This window comes from Zootoca vivipara, chromosome 4 (genome assembly GCF_965207765.1).
Source record: "Zootoca vivipara chromosome 4, rZooViv2.hap1.1, whole genome shotgun sequence".
Lineage (NCBI taxonomy): Eukaryota > Metazoa > Chordata > Lepidosauria > Squamata > Lacertidae > Zootoca > Zootoca vivipara.
In genome coordinates this window covers 86,194,529-86,211,495 of record NC_142587.1, presented here as the reverse complement: position 1 = coordinate 86,211,495, position 16,967 = coordinate 86,194,529, and the positions used below count along the sequence as shown (strand labels likewise).

At 44.5% G+C, this 16,967-nt stretch overlaps 1 protein-coding gene across 1 annotated transcript in view; it reads left to right on the top strand.

The window, feature by feature from the left end:
* Positions 1–16,967, top strand: part of CNTN5 (contactin 5) — a 242,953-nt gene that overhangs the window by 187,566 nt on the left and 38,420 nt on the right. Inside the window, exons 13-15 of the mRNA XM_088668387.1 lie at positions 342–462; positions 9,517–9,675; positions 11,062–11,211. Coding sequence (XP_088524513.1) covers positions 342–462; positions 9,517–9,675; positions 11,062–11,211 — 430 coding nt within the window. The remainder of the gene's footprint in view (positions 1–341; positions 463–9,516; positions 9,676–11,061; positions 11,212–16,967) is intronic.

Sequence of the window (16,967 nt, the reverse complement as noted above, 5' to 3'; positions counted from 1 at the left end):
GAGAACTGAAGCGAAGCCTTCCTTTGGAATCCGCGCTTCTCCAAATTTTGCAATGCAGTTCACCAGCCAAGTGACTGGTCCAGGGTGACCCAAGAAGTTCATGCCTGAGTGGAGATTTGAACCCAAGTCTTCTAGGTCCTGCTCTAACACTCTTAACCACTGGGTGTCTGTAACATGTGTGTTGGAGGGCAGGCTCACTGCCATTAATGTGTTGAGTTGGAGATTGGAATAAGGACTCCCAAAGTTCCCAGTCAAAGCTGTTTCCCCGTTTTACAAAGAAAGATTTGTGATGGGTTTTTTTAAGCCGGTGCTATTGTATTGCTTTTTTCCTTTCTTTCCAGCAAGCGTCCTCTGCAGATTTAATGATCAGGAACATTCTTCTGATGCATGCTGGGAGATATGGCTGCAGGGTACAGACCACAGCAGACAGTATATCAGATGAGGCAGAACTTCTTGTGAGGGGTGAGTATGCTAATAGCAGTGTTTGAGGACACGATGAACATGAATGATCCTGCAAAGGCATTTCAAGGCATTCTTGCCTTATGTTTGGTTCTTTCCTTCACTTTTATATGTATCATTTACGGGACATATTCCCTTTCACATTTTTTTTTTTTTTTGCCTCTGCAAACAAGGAGCACGTGGTCAGAGTTTGCAAAGGCTGGTGACGAACAAAATAAAAACTGACAGAGGTGGTAACTTTAAAAGTCTCGGTGATCACACGGGAGACTCAAATGTCTGGTAGACGTAGAGATAAATTATATTGATAATCTCACCTTCTCTTTTGGAGAGGGCTTCTGAAAAATGTTGCTCATCCTTCAGAAGAATTTTTGGTTACAAAAAGTAGGTTCTAGCTATGAACATGCACATTAAAGACTCAAAAGGAAGAAAGACCATTGGCCACCTTCAACAACCTTCCTTCTAGTTTCCAGGAATCTTACTGGGCTAACTGGGTAAGTGGACACCATGCCAAACCACACTGGAAACATTATATTTATTGCATTTATATACTACCTGTATCTTCTAAGGAAGTCAAAGTGGCATCCATGTTTTTCCTCCTCCCCATTTCATCCTCACAACAACAACAACAATTTATTATTTATACCCTGCTCATCTGGCTGGGCTTCCCCTGCCACTCTGGGTGGCTTCCAACAAACATTAAAATACATCAAATATCACAGATTAAAACTTCCCTAAACAGGGCTGCCTTTAGGTATTTTCTAAATGTCAGGTAGTTGTTTATCTCTCTGACCTCTGATGGGAGGGTGTTCCACAGGGCGGGTGCCACTACTGAGAAGGCCCTCTGCCTGGTTCCCTGTAGCTTTGCTTCTCGCAACGAGGGAACCGCCAGAAGGCCCTCGGCGCTGGACCTCAGTGTCCGGGCAGAACAATGGGGGTGGAGATGCTCCTTCAGGTATACTGGACCGAGGCCGTTTAGGGCTTTAAAGGCTAGCACCAACACTTTGAATTGTACTTGGAAACGTACTGGGAGCCAATGTAGGTCTTTCAAGACCAGTGTTATGTGGTCTCGGCGGCCGCTCCCAGTCACCAGTCTAGCTGCCGCATTCTGGATTAGTTGTAGTTTCTGGGTCACCTTCAAAGGTAGCCCCACATAGAGCGCATTGCAGTAATCCAAGTGAGAGATAACCAGAGCATGCATCACTCTGGTGAGACAGTCTGCAGGCAGGTAGGGTCTCAGCTTGTGTACCAGATGCAGCTGATAGACAGCTGCCCTGGACACAGAATTAACCTGTGCCTCCATGGACAGCTGTGAGTCCAGAATGACTCCCCTCACAACAACCCTGTGAGGTAGGATAGGCTGAGAGATGAGACAGAACATTTGGCCACACTGAAGTAGAATGCAGGGTTGCTGTTGTTTTTATTACCTGCCAATGGAGGTTAGCTGAGCCAGGAATAGTCTGGCAGAGGGACAGCTCCACCTTATTCATAGTGATGCATTGGAGACAGGGTATATTTTTCTGCCTATCATTTCTCGATTCTGACAATGCATTTGGATAAAGCTTGCAAGGTTTTTTGACCAAACATCCTGACACTTTCCCACCACCAATTAATGAAACTGCAGCTCTATTCCCACTCTTTGAATACTTTAGAATTCTGGGTCACATAGGGTTTCCAGGTCTGCAGCTTGTCAAAGACTCGTGGAGCAACTGAGTATAGTATTTTGGCTCTGGACTTGCGACATCACCATGCTTGAAATATTATTGACACGCTGACAGGGGGAAATATCGGGGATTAGCAGTAGAAAGCTGAAACTGGAAATGTGAAGGCTAAGGGGGGGAATTATGAAATTAAGGTGGAAAGAGACATTTGGGGGGGTCACATTTGAGGGTTGTTGTTTTTTTCTATCTCTAAATTTCCACTGAAAAATGTTTTGGGAAACATTGGGGGGGGGCACATCTTCTGCAGTATTTTTGTTTTCAAAATATATATAGGATGGCCCAAAAGTAGGTATACAGATGAATCAATGAAATTCATCACAACAGATTATATGGGCACACATAACTGACACACAACAAAGTGGCTGTTAAATTTCAGACTGGCATTAGAAAGAATAGTGGAGTCAGATAAAAGGATTGCTTTTTCTTGACTGATGTTGTGAATGATAACGGCAAACTCGAGTCAAGAGCAAAGTGGATTCTGAATCAATATACCTCCTTTTTGGGCCACCCTATATAATGTTTCAAAGTAATACTGCTGCAAAAGTCTGAGACCCAAGATGTTGTTGATGATGTTGATGTTGATGATGATGATGATGATGATGATGTTGATGTTGATGATGTTGATGATGTTGATGTTGATGATGATGATTTACCCGCCCTCTACTCTGAGATCCTAAGATTCAAAAGTAATCATCTGATGGCCCTGCGAATGGTCTCCAAAGTCTTGCAACCCTGTCTATCATCACACTTCCAAAACTATGAAAGCCCTGTGCTGTTTTCTCTTGCTAACCTTTTGTAACAGAAGTGAGCTTGCTATTTGTTTATCTTTGAGTAATAATAATAATAATAATAATAATAATAATAATAATAATAATTTATTATTTATACCCCGCCCATCTGGCTGGGCTTCTCCTGCCACTCTGGGCGGCTTCCAACAAACATTAAAATACATCAAATAAGTACTGAATGTGAATGTAAGAGGAGGGAAATATTGGGAGTATTAGAACTGCTACATTCATATGCTCTATTAACTCTCTATTTGAAGTCAAAATTATGACAGACTGTGCTACATGAATCCATTTCATATATCCTGGGCTTATTATGTTCTGCTTTTCTGGAGGTGGAAGCAAAGGAACTATTATGATATCAGCTTCACAAGTGTTAAATTGCCTCTGTCAAAGTCCGCCTGCAGACAGTATCACCTATCAACCTGGGTTTGTTAAGGAATGGCAGTTTCTTCGCCTTGCCAACATTTCTTTATTTTATATTTTGCACTCCTACCACATGGCCTTAAAAGCCCTCAGATCTGCTTGAACATAAAAAAGGTAAAGCACCAGTTTTGTAAAAATCAAATCTATTAAATCTGTGCTACCTCACCTGTGCAGGGGACCCAGGTGGCGCTGTGGTTAAACCACTGAGCCTAGGGCTTGCTGATCAGAAGGTCGGCGGTTCGAATCCCTGTGACGGGGTGAGCTCCCGTTGCTCGGTCCCAGCTCCTGCCAACCTAGCAGTTCGAAAGCACATCAAAATGCAAGTAGATAAATAGGAACCGCTATAGCGGGAAGGTAAACGGCGTTTCCATGTGCTGCTCTGGTTTGCCAGAAGCGGCTTAGTCATGCTGGCCACATGACCTGGAAGCTATACGCCGGCTCCCTCGGCCAATAATGCGAGATGAGCGCGCAACCCCAGAGTCGGTCACGACTGGACCTAATGGTCAGGGGTCCCTTTACCTTTACCTTTTTTACCTCACCTGTGCAATCAGCTCCATGGATACCCTGGAGAACATCAGGTGTTGTAGCATAATGAAGTTAAGGGAATGAAGATTTTGGCAGCAGTGGATTGGAGACCACTGCGCACAGGCAGAATATATATATATATATATAATACCCCCCCCTCTCTATATATATTTGCCCTCAAAATAAGAAGCAAGCAATATCACTAGGGAGGGTAAGCCTGTCAATTTCAATTTGTTTTTACACTGCTGTGTTCTTCTTAATAAGAAGTGGTCTACTATATTCTGAAACAGTGGCAGTTTTGGGACCATTTGTTATGGGTAGCCTTAAAAATCTTCTTTTGCTTGACATTATGTGACATATGACGGATTATTTCCTCTTTTCTTTTCAATTTTCATCCTGATTTGCCAAATTTTAATAAAATCTTAACAATGAAAAATAATGAAAAATCAACACTGGCAGCCAAAGCTCTATCATACATCAACCTTTCAGTCGTCCTGCTTTTCTGTTAGACCATTTTGTAACAAACAAACAAAACTGCTTCACAGCATGCGAAAGACTGAGCTGCGTTTCCCATACTCGTTTTCTGTTTCGGCATCGCCACTTCTTATGTTTACCCTTCTTTGAATCCTAGTGCAAATTGATTTTTGTGGGGGATCTTCTTCTTCTTCTTCTTCTTCTTCTTCTTCTTCTTCTTCTTCTTCTTCTTCAGGAATAGGGGTGCAAAAAGAATGATTCCAAGCACACCAAGCTATTAACATAGACTTGAGATGTTTGTGGCAATGAGAGAATATGCTTGCCTCAAGCACAGGGAGGAAAATCGAGTGTCGCTCCCTGTCACCGATGGATTAGTCCAATTCTTGGTTCTGACCCCGAAGCAAATTTTCCATTCCTAATGGCACTCACGCCTGCCAGCTTTATTTATTTGAGCCTCTTAGCTGCTTCCTGTATATTTCAGTTGGCGTGAATGTAGAGTGAGATGTAAACACACACACACACACACAACTTGCCTGTTGTTGTTTTTTAAAGAATATAACTGGCAATGCTTATCAGTGTTTCCCATTTCAATTCCAATTGAATATATAGGTGGAATATATTAAGCTGCCTTACCCTGGCCAGACCATTGGCTAATCTATTTTTTATATATTTTATATAAATATTTTTTATTAATTTTCAATTACTTATATCCAATATAAGTCACATTCTAACATTACCGAATTACAATTACAATTCAAAAATAAACCAACTGATAAGCCAATTATACTTTTTAGAAGGCCTCCCACGTGCTAGATTTCAAGGTAAGGTACATTCGTTTAATTTTGCTTCTGAAATCTTATTTAATGTAATTACATTTCAATCTTAATCTAGATCCATCCCTGACAGCAGCCTTCCAGGGCTTCTGGTTGAGGGGTGTCCTATTTGGAGACAACAGAGATCAGCAGTGGGAGGGGCAGCAATACTCACCTGGATTTCCACTTTGGAGCTCACTTCCCCCCAGTATTTTTGCAAGTTGCCACCTTTCTCCCTCCCTCCCTCCCTTGGGCAGCCACCTCCCCTCCAGCTGGGCTCCCCTGCTTGCCTCCCAGTTTTTGGTGACATTTCCAAGCATGTCTGATCCGGAGCAGCTGGAAAGAAGCAGGCGGGAAGGCCAGCCAGTAGGAGAGACAACTTGATTGTGTGCTATGATATTCTAACAGATTATTGAATACTAGTATCTTGAAGCCCATTAAAATAACGGGTGCTAGAGCAGACCTGTTGCTCTAGCAACCTCAGGGACATTCGTAGAAGCATCTTTGGGGCCTGATCCGGAGGCTAGGGGTTTCCCCGCTGCCCCGATTCTGGTGCTCACGATCCCCGCATCACACGCCACCCAAAGCCTCCTCTTCTTTGCGTCGCATTGGCTCCCTCCCTTCCCCGTGAGTGCAGAAGCTCCGCCTCGGGAGCCCAAATGCCAAGGCCGCTCCTCCCTTCCCACGTGTGCTGCCGGAGGAAGGGAAGCAGCGCCCGCGCGCCCGAGTACCGTGGAAGCGCGGCTGGGGGCCCGTGTAGGAGTGGCACCGCTGCTTATGGAGTGTGCCCGTTTGTGTGGCCGGGGGCTGCGGCCCGTGCGCTGCGCGTGTTCGCCTCGGGGATCTGCTGCTCCCCGTCTCCCTCCCGCCCCTGCGGTAAACCCCGTTTAGAACCAGCCAATGGCGAATAGTGGGAGGAGGTAGGGGGGAAGGGAAAAGAAAGCAGCCTCCTCCTCCTCACGCTTTAGCGGAAGCGCAGTGAGTTGCTGTCTGGAAGGGAGCGGCGGTTGGCGGCCGCAGGGAAATGGTAGGCAGAGGGGTGGGGTGGGGAGTGTGTGCATCCAGTCTCTGCGTCCAGTCCTTGTGTCCGTGGGCACATGCGCAGTAGCGCAAACCCAGGGACACAGGGACTGGACGCAGAGACACTTGGACTTTATTATATAGGATGACTTTAGAAATCTCGTTCCATTTTAAAGTTATGTTTTAATCTGACGTTTTGTGTCGGATCAGATTGTTGTAAGGTGTGTGTTCTCTGTTGTATATCTTGTTGCTGCAAACCGCCTTGTAGTATAGTAATATAGAAAGATGGCATACAAATTAAAAGTGAAATGAAAATGAGAAAATGGTAGGAGAGGCGAGTGGCAGAGTAAGTAAGGGGTGGGGAGGAGGCAGGTAGAAGTTTTTGTGTAGGGGGCGAGAAGAAGAAGATGAAGAAGACGAGGAAGGGGAAGAGTTTGGACTCCTTAAGGAGTTTCAAAGAAGCTAACAATCTCCTTTCCCTTCCTCCCCCACAACAAACACTCTGTGAGGTGAGTGAGGCTGAGAGACTTCAGAGAAGTGTGACTAGCCCCAGGTCGCCCAGCAGCTGCATGTGGAGGAGTGGGGAAGCGAACCCGGTTCACCAGATTATGAGTCCACAGCTCTTAACCACACTGGCAAGAGGGCAAGGCGGAAGGAGAGGCCTGTGCCCAGTTGTAAATGACAGATGAAGGTGCACTCTGCAGAAAGGCATGGCTCTGGGCAGTCTCTTTCAGTTTCTCATTCTTGTTCAGTACACTTTTCTTTCAAGGCTGAACTGTGCGATGGCACATTTGCTTATCAGGTTTGCTTAAAAGGTACCTTATCGCTTGAGCCCTGTCTAAAACGGAAGCTCCCTTTATTTGCTTTGCAAACACGGCTCATGGAGCATCAGACACAAGCTCATAATTAGCATTGCCAAGTGGTCCATTGCACTCCATGTGGCTGACTATATTATGGGTTGTGTCACCGCAGTCCCTGTCCCTCTCAACCAGAGCTCCCATAACAACCAGTCGCGACCTCTTTCAGATTGTTCTGCTTAAATGCGCGATCTCTAAAGGAAGCTGCTGCTCTCCCCGCCTCCCCTCGCTAACGCATGGAGATTTCGATATTGTTCCAGCAAATTCACTGTCAAGAGCCTGACAGGTGTAATCTTCTTGTCTCTATATGGAGCTAAAATTGTGCCTAGCATAACTGTCCGGCCCTTTCTCTTATGACCAAGATTACAGCGTATACAGAGATGCAAAAATAGAAGCTGTCAGCCGCTTCTGGAGATAACCCTCTGGCACATAACAAAGAGACTTTCTTGTCTGAGGAGTTAGTGCTTTAACTTAAAAAAAAGCAACCTAATTTATGAGGTGGCCTGGAGTTCCTTCCCTTCATGCACATTGCTCAAAACTGCAAACATCTTATATTTTTTATCATGTGTCGCTGCTGGTGTCCCAGGTGGCAGCAGTTGTAACTGTTCCTTCCAGTCAAGGCTTCAGCCTCAGTCATTCATGCTTTGGTAAACTCTCCTATTGATTATAGCGACATGCTTCACCTGGGGTTACTGGTACTTTTGAAGATGGTTTGGAAACTTTAGCTAGTGTAGAAGGCTGAGACTTTTGATAAGGACAGACTTCAGAAAGCCCATGGTCCCTATTCTAGCTCAGCTACACTGGCTGCAGGCAGCCATACTTGAGGACTTCATTTGGTCCACATTTTTAAGGGAACCAATTTTTTTGGTGCCTGCTAAAAACATTCTTGTTTAGACGAGCCGTTCCCAGATGCTTAGAAAGGAGATTTTAATCTGTTTTAGTACTTTAACTTTTGTATCTTTAAAGTATGGCTGTGAATTTTTCTCCCTCCTCCTCCTCCTCCTCCTCCTCCTCCTCCTCCTCCTCCTCCTCCTCCTTCTTCTTCTTCTTCTTCTTCTTCTTCTTCTTCTTCTTCTTCTTCTTCGTAAACTTCTCCACTTTTTGTATTTATTTCAAATCTAAGTTATTTTTCTCCCTTCTATTGCTTTATCTTTTTCTAAAACCACTTTGAGGTTTTTACGATTAAGCAGATTATAAATTTTATGGAATGAATGAATGAATGAATGAATGAATGAATGAATGAAGCAGCCTAATTCAAACTTTCCCGACAGATCAGAATGCTTCCCCACCGCTTTGGGGGGCACTTCTTCAACTTTTGTGATACAGTGGATCACGTACTGCTGTTTTCCTGTTTTCTTAACAGAGACTTGTATAAAGAGTTAATAATAATGGGTTAATCATCGTGATCTGGGCCAAAGCCCCTTATATGACTTTCTCCTGCAAAAAATAATAATTGTTCTAGAAATAGGTAGAAAAAATGAAGCTAAGACCGAGTGTACTTTATTATGTTTTGCTTCCCCTCCCAGTTAGTATAGAATCATAGAATCATAAAGTTGGAAGAGACCACAAGGGCCATCCAGTCCAACCCCCTGCCAAGCAGGAAACACCATCAAAGCATTCTTGGCATATGGCTGTCAAGCCTCTGCTTAGCCTTAAAGACCTCCAAAGAAGGAGACTCCACCACACTCCTTGGCAGCAAATTCCACTGCCGAACAGCTCTTACTGTCAGGAAGTTCTTCCTAATGTTTAGGTGGAATCTTCTTTCTTGTACTTTGAATCCATTGCTCCGTGTCCGCTTCTCTGGAGCAGCAGAAAACAATCTTTCTCCCTCCTCTATATGACATCCTTTTATATATTTGAACATGGTTATCATATCTCCCCTTTACCTTCTCTTCTCCAGGCTAAACATAGTAATTAAACATAGTAATTAAGAAAGGAAACACCTTTTGTCTACACAAAATTGTTGATGATCCTCATGAAAAGACAAGAGCAGATTGCAGATTGATAGAAGTTCTGATTGGCTTAATGGATTTTCAATATATGCTGTTTAATATTTAATATTCAGTATATATACAAGCACCATTAAAATAAGGACAACAACAACGCCTTGAGTTTTTGATTGTGAGATCTCACCAGACCCCGGAAACCACTGCTGCAGCTGCTTCTCCTCACTTCTCCAGCAGTGAGGAGGGAGAGCACTTGTTGTTGCACAAGAAAAGCAAGAAGTGGCAGCTGTGGCATCCAAGTCCTCTTTGAAAGTTTCCCACAAACATCTGGTTGATCGCTATGGGCACAGGATGTTGGACTAGTTGATCCAGGAGGATTTTTTTTTTTTATGTTCGTGATCTGGATTAATTAATGAAGTGTAATGTGGATGTGATCCTACATGGTTAGTAATAGGCATTTCAAAGTAGTATACATTCAATCTCCTTGCTTTCAGGTCCACCTGGGCCTCCAGGGATTGTGATTGTTGAGGAGATCACGGAGACCACAGCAACACTTTCATGGACTCCAGGGGTGGACAACCACAGTCCTATCACTTCCTACAATCTTCAAGCACGGAGTCCATTTTCACTTGGCTGGCAGACAGTGAAAACAGGTGAGATGTGTGTGTGTGTGTGTGTGTGTGTGTGTGTGTGTGTGTTTAAAGACATAGAAATTATGAAACTTGAAACTGAGCTACAACATTTTATCGATTACTTGCTTGGTTCAATCAGTTAAAAACATTTTCATTGACTAAAGGGATAAGCGTGTGTGTGTGTGTGTGTGTGTGTGTGTGTGTGTGTGTGTACTCTTCTAAGGCTGACCTTCCTGTGTGAGTGAAAATAGGGGTCTTCATAGAGTTGTAGAATTGTAGAACTGGAAAGGATGCTGAGGCTCATCTAGTCCAACCCCCTGTGATAGAAGAATCTCAATTAAAGCATCCATGACAGATGGCCATCCAACCTCTGCTAAAAAACCTCCAAGGAAGGAAAGTCCACCACCTCCCAAGGGAGACTGTGCCACTGTCAAACAGCTCTTACTTTCAGAAAGTTCTGTCTGATGTTTAGTCAGAATCTTGTTTCTTGTAACTTGAAGCTTTGGGACCTACCCACTGGAGCAGGAGAAAACAAGCTTGCTCCATTTTCCATGTGACAGCCCTTAAAATATTCTAAGTCTCCTCTTCTCCAGGTTAAATGTGATTATTTTGATCCAAACTTAACCATACTTAGAGCAGACCCATTGATATCAATGGCACTTAAGTTAGTCGTGTTTAGGTGGATTAGCCCACTTCACTTTGGTGTCAACCTGCTTTCAGTTATAGGTCCACGCCCCCCCCCTTTTCAATTTAGTTGTATAGCATTAGCTCCAGTGGAATTCTTGCCATCATCCTCTGGGAAGAAAGAATGATGGTGGCAGTACAGAGAGCTTCACTGCTCCTACTGTATCCCCCAACTGAGTCACAAAACCAGCAGCTTTAAAAATGGTACAGGAAATTTAGAAGGAAAAAAATAAGAAGACACACACATACAATTGTAGGCCTCCTTCCCTGCCTCCAAATTAAATCTCCCCAGAATCAATTCATCCCCTCTCCTGTTTCATCTCAGAGGTTATCCCATAATTTGGTCAACCCCCCACGAAAGAAGGCTAGCTTTCATTGAAGTCAATATATAAATACTAATTTTATCTCAGAGGCCATTCTTAAATGTATGGTTTTTTAAATCTGAAAATAGTACTTAAATCTGTATTTTTGACACATTTTAGCAAGAGCTGCAATGCAACATTTGAAAAAGTTTGAAATCTATTAGTTTATGAGGTGCAGATTGGTCTGAGAGGTGACAAGCAGGGCACCTTGCCTAGGAATTTGTTGGATTCTTCAAGCATCCTTCAGTTGCCTTACTGACAGCAGCCAGTTCTCCCGACTTCAGTTTAGCAACACTGGGAGAAGTTGTTTATGGATTGTGCCGCTTTAATGAGTCCCTCTCTGCTTACTTGTCCTTTGTAGTTCCAGAAAACATCAATGGTGACATGGAGTCTGCCATGGCTGTCGAACTGAACCCGTGGGTGGAATATGAATTTAGAGTTGTCGCAACCAACAAAATTGGGACTGGAGATCCAAGCGCGCCCTCTCGAGTGATCCGGACCAAGGAAGCAGGTAAAAGCTTTGATGGGGAAACAAGAACTTTGAAAAGACTGTGATACATAGGCTATGCTCACATGTGGGTTCCGTTGCGCTACTTTTACTGTTTATAATGCTACAGATTCTGTTGAGATTATTTATTTATTTATTTATTTATTTATTTATTTATTTATTTACTTATTTATTTATACCCCGCCCATCTGGCTGGGTTTCCCCCGCCACTCTTGGCGGCTTCCAACAAATGCCAAAATACATTAAAATATCACAGATTAAAAACTTCCCTAAAGAGGGCTGCCTTTATGTGTTTTCTAAATGTCAGGTACAGTAGTTGTTTATCTCCTTGACCTCCGATGGGAGGGCGTTCCACAGGGCGGATGCCACTACCAAAAAGGCCCTCTGCCTGGCTGTAGCTTTGCTTCTCACAGTGAGGGAACCGCCAGAAGGCCCTCGGCGCTGGATCTCAGTGTCTGAACGGTGGGGGTGGAGACGCTCCTTCAGGTATACAGGATCGAGGCCGTTTAGGGCTTTAAAGGTCAGCACCAACACTTTGAATTGTGCTCGGAAACGTACTGAGAGCCAATGTAGGTCTCTTAGGAGATCCCTAACTTTCCTTATCCACTGCAGTACCTGTGTTGCATTATGGGACTGTGGCTTTTTTCTTAATCAATATGCCATGAGTGATGAGATCAATAGCGGGAGTTGCCTTGAGGGCCCGAAAGGTGGGACATACCGGTAGATATTTTATTCAGAAAGGAACGTGTGAAATGTTTTCTCAACGGTGAGGCTCCAAAACAGCTGCAAAGGTGGGCCTGACAGGTGAGCCTGCATAGTATTCCTTCAAAAACTGGCTCATGCGTTGGCGGCTTCCAAAGAATACATTGTGGCTTTAATAAATTTATATTAGATTTTAACAGTTGGTTTCATTCAATTAGCTTTGCTCTCGTTCCTAGACAATTATGCACCTGATACATTGAAATGCAGCACATTCTGGCTTGCCTGCTTATCAGTGTGACGTATTAACAAGGCGTTAGTAACTCAAGGCTGGTTTTTACGATGTGCCTGCCATGTAGAAACTGCCGGAAACCCACTTTTGCGTGGTCGAGAGCTCCCTCTGCAAAAGCTGCTCGCCCCTGTCGTGCTATTCTTGTTTTCTGGGTTATATTTTTCAAAACTTGCTTTATGTTTTCTGTACCTGATTATGTTTGGGCTTTTGTTTTTCATTTACCTGCACTGATTTTTGCTTCATGTGTTTCTATCCTGGAGAATGATCCTGAAGTTGCCATGAGTCTATTCTACTGTTAAATGAAGTAGATCTGGAAGGGAATATAGCATAAGAATCATAGAATCATAGAGTTGGAAGAGACCACAGGGGCCATCCAGACGTCTATAGTAAGGTTACCAGACATCCCTGTTTCCCGGGGACAGTCCCCAGATTTACAAATCAGCCCCCTGACAAAATCCATCTATTTAGTAGGAAGTTGAAAAGTGTTCCCAGACTCATTGAAAAAAATCTGGTAACCTTACTATAGCAAGCTGCCTTAGGCCTAGTCAGATCACTGGTCCATTTAGCTCATTACTCCCTACACTGACCAGCAGCAACAATCCAGGATTTCAAGACAGGGTCCGCCACCCCACCCCAAGTACTACCTGAAAATGCCAGGGATTTTGCTTAGGACCTCATAGGTAGTATTTGTTATAGGAAAATCCTTGGGCTCACTTGGATTGTCAGACAAAGACACCAGCCAAGAATATAGGAGCAAAACAGCAGTCTGTAGGCCTGATCTTTATTTACAAGACTGTTCCCACAGCACTTCCACCCACCACATTGAAGAAACCTCGAGCAAATGATGGCTCCAACTTTTATAAGTTCTCCCTTATACCCATAACACCCTTAGTGAAGCATCATGCATACATCACAAACACATGATGGTTATGTCATAGAATCATAGAGTTGGAAGACCACAAGGGCCATCCAGTCCAACCCCCTGCCAAGCAGGAAACACCATCAAAGCATTCCTGACAGGTGGCTGTCAAGCCTCTGCTTAAAGACCTCCAAAGAAGGAGACTCCACCACACTCCTTGGCAGCAAATCCCACTGCCAAACAGCTCTTACTGTCAGGAAGTTCTTACTGTCAAACAGCTCTTACTGTCACATTATGGGAGGGGGTTTCTGGCAGAAACCAGATCATCAGGTTTGCCCCCATCTCTCCCTTGCCCTCCACCTAACACCCATCAAATGATACAAAGGAAATACTTACAAATTCCTGGGTTTCCCGGTCAGGTAATCACACTTCTTTGTCCTGACCGAAAACCTAATCCATTCCTGGATGCTCTGCTATTGTCCACAGGATGACTACCTATTTGTCACCCATTTGCCAGTGAGCCAGTGATTATCTCTTGTGCAAGAGGCTGCTGCGTACGTGATCCCAAGTGGCGCTGTGGCAGGACGCGGGTGGCGCTGTGGGTTAAACCACTGAGTCTAGGGCTTGCCGATCAAAAGGTTGGCGGTTCAAATCCCTGCATCGGGGTGAGCTCCCGTTGCTCGGTCCCAGCTCCTGCCAATCTAGCAGTTTGAAAGCACCTCAAAGTGCAAGTAGATAAATAGGTACCACTACAGCAGGAAGGTAAAATGCATTTTCGTGTGCTGCTCTGGCTCTCCAGAAGCGGCTTTGTCATGCTGGCCACATGACCTGGAAGCTGTATGCCGGCTCCCTCAGCCAATAATGCAAGATGAGCGCCGCAACCCCAGAGTCAGTCATGACTGGACCTAATGGTCAGGGATCCCTTTACCTTTACCCATTTCCCAAGTCCCCTGAGTAAAATGAAGTTGGAATGGTGTCGATCTGACGTAGGGCTGATTTTATATGAATATTTGAAGGTTTTGAATATTTGAAGGTTTTGCTGCAGGAGGGAAGGTGAATCCTATGTAACCTTGAGCAAGATACAAAGTAGCAAAACCGTGGTGGTTTTAGGGAGATATTTACAAAATCAAATGGTGTTGGTTTGGGGGGTGGTCTGGGGGTGCAGTGTCCCGTTTAAGTGGAAACAACCCCACCCACACCCCTTTATAAAAATTCCAGTAACACATTTAATGCTAGTCCTACTCCTAGTAGACCCACTGAATTTAATGAGCATTGCTAACTTCCAGTGGGTCTACTCTGAGTAGGATACAACCCTCTGCATGCAAACCAGATGCTCTGCCACTGAGGTATGGCACTTCCCCAACCTGCTCCCTCCCTCGATGGAGAGCAGGATTTATATGTTAAGAAATGTATAGATATCCTGAACGTCCCCAGAATTCTTCAACCTTGCTGTTCGGCTATAGCTCCCGCATCCCTGACCTGGCTGTCATTGATGGAAGCTGTAGTCCAGCAACAAGGAGACTGAAGGTTAAAGAACACTGAGCTACACCTGTTCTGAAGCAAGCCGGTCACCTGACTCAAATATATTTTGTGAAGCAATTTGCAGATGTCTCAAGCAGGGTAAAGGCTGTTCGAGACCAGTTCCAGAACTGTTGCTGTAACACAGGAGTAGCCCACAGATGTTGCTGAACTACAACTCCCAACAGCCCCAGCAAGCACGGCCACAAATGCTGTAAAAAAAAGTTTGCTTTTTCGCACCCGAAAGGGTTCTGCTGGTGTGGTTTTGAGGATACCTGGCAGTTACAGAGAGCTTCGGCTTCTTCTTTCCTTTTCGACTACAGCCTCTCCTTGCACGTTTTGCTCCATTACAGTCTAATGGGGAAGAAGGAAAAACGAGATAAAAAATACATGAGCGCCTTCTCAGAAATGCATGTTTGGAAAAGCTTTTACCACCCACATTATGACTTAGGTGGTTTCCCCCACAACATATGGGCTCACTCGGTCAAACAGAAACGGTCTAGCTGCTCCTCTGATTAGCCAGGCAGCACAAATCAAAGCAGACATGGACATACAGAGAGGGAAGCTTATCTCAGGTGATAGGCTTCATCCCTGGGTCCGTGTTCCTTCTACGTTTCGAACGCATATCTTGCATTCTGTGTTTTAATGGGCCAGATGTGTTTTAGGCTGCAAGCACATAATTTCCACACCACCTTGACTTATGAAATTTTCATGGCACAGGTTTGCTGTGATTTGCCTTGGAGGCTCCCATGCACCCAGTCAGGGCATCTTATCTTTTTCTTCCATCTTCATAATAAACATACACTCGTCAGCACATAGTCAAAGTAAAATAGGGATATTCTGTGCTTTTTGCGCTGCGCTGCCAGTTTTTGTTTGCGAAGGCTCAGCTATGGCTGGGCACTGCGTAACTGCAAATTAATTGCTGGTGGATGGCAGCGACTTTACGATGACCATTCGTGAGAGGCTCGGTTTGGGAAATTCACTTCAGTCCCCAGACTAGTAATAACAGCCATCATTATTATTGATAGCATTACTCACATTTATATGCCACTCTCCTGTCACTCGGTGCACCTCAGAGCGGGCTGGTCAATACTTTTTTTAAAAAAATTAATAATTTAATAAAAGTACATGACATACTTGAGAAAACACCAACCAGAGGATTTATAACAATCAAACAGGAAATCATTAAACCATAGATTTTTCCCACACGGGCCTCAAAATATAAAAGAACCGAAAGAGGAATCAGCTACATATTCAATAATCTACTCCAGTATCAGATATCTAGAGAAGAGAGTTGCTGCTGGGAATACAGAAATTGGCTATCGCGAATCTAGAATAATGCTTTGTTGCTCCATAGGGAGTATGAATCCAGTCAGTGGCGGAGCTTCATGCTCCGGCACTGGGGGTGGGGTGTGTGTGTCCTGGGGTGGGGCACACTGGCTGCAGGGGTGGAGGGCCCAGCGCAGGTGGGGGGGCAGCCACGATGGCTCCCTGTCCAGATCATGCTCCCCCCGCACTCCTCTTCCTCCGCCAGTGAATCCAGTAAATGTTATGCCACATAGGGTGCCTGTTTGCCTGGCTACAGCAAAGCTATAACCAGGCTCCCTGGTGAGTTATTTTTTCTTTGTTCGCTTATGTACAAAGGATTTATTACATGGGGGAGTGTTCAAAAATGGCACACGCATACAGACCTTTATTTATTTGTTTAACAGGTTCTAAGTGGTTTGCACACAAAAATATTTCACACCCACGGTTTGAAGTGGTACAGTCCATGCTACCAGTTCCATATTCTTCTTCTTATAGACCACGTCAGGAACGTGGCGCCCCAGAGTGCAGGGGGTGAGTTAGACTCGGAGATTGAACTAAGTTCATGAGGGACCAACTCTGCTGATGAGAACTGCCTGTCAGAATAGAAAAAGGGCACATTGACACACACACAAAGCACTCTATTAGCTCTCAAGCGATGACTCTATTAGCTCTGAAGGAGAGGAAGAGTTGGAAGGCGGCCAGAGCATTGCTAGGCAATCAGCAGATAAGCAGTGGTCTGAGTCTGGGTTGAGTGAGAGTGAGGAGGAGGGGGGACAATAGCCTCTCGGTCCCAAATCCAGGCGTTTGGATAAAATAAAAAGGCAATGGAAGGGCAGGAGGGGAAAGGCAGGAGTCTGGCGTCCTTCCTGTTGTGGGAGGAACAAAACTTCAGACCGACCAACAAATGTAATTGCGAGCAGGCGAAATGCTGGGCTCTGGGTGTGTCTTTTGTAAATAAACCTTCATAAAAACTGCTGGAGAGCCAATTACTTCTTATCGGAGCTTGCTTGTCTGCTAGAGATCATTACAGACCAGCCCTCAAAATGTCCTGTAAAACACAGCCCATGAGATGTGCACTGCAGA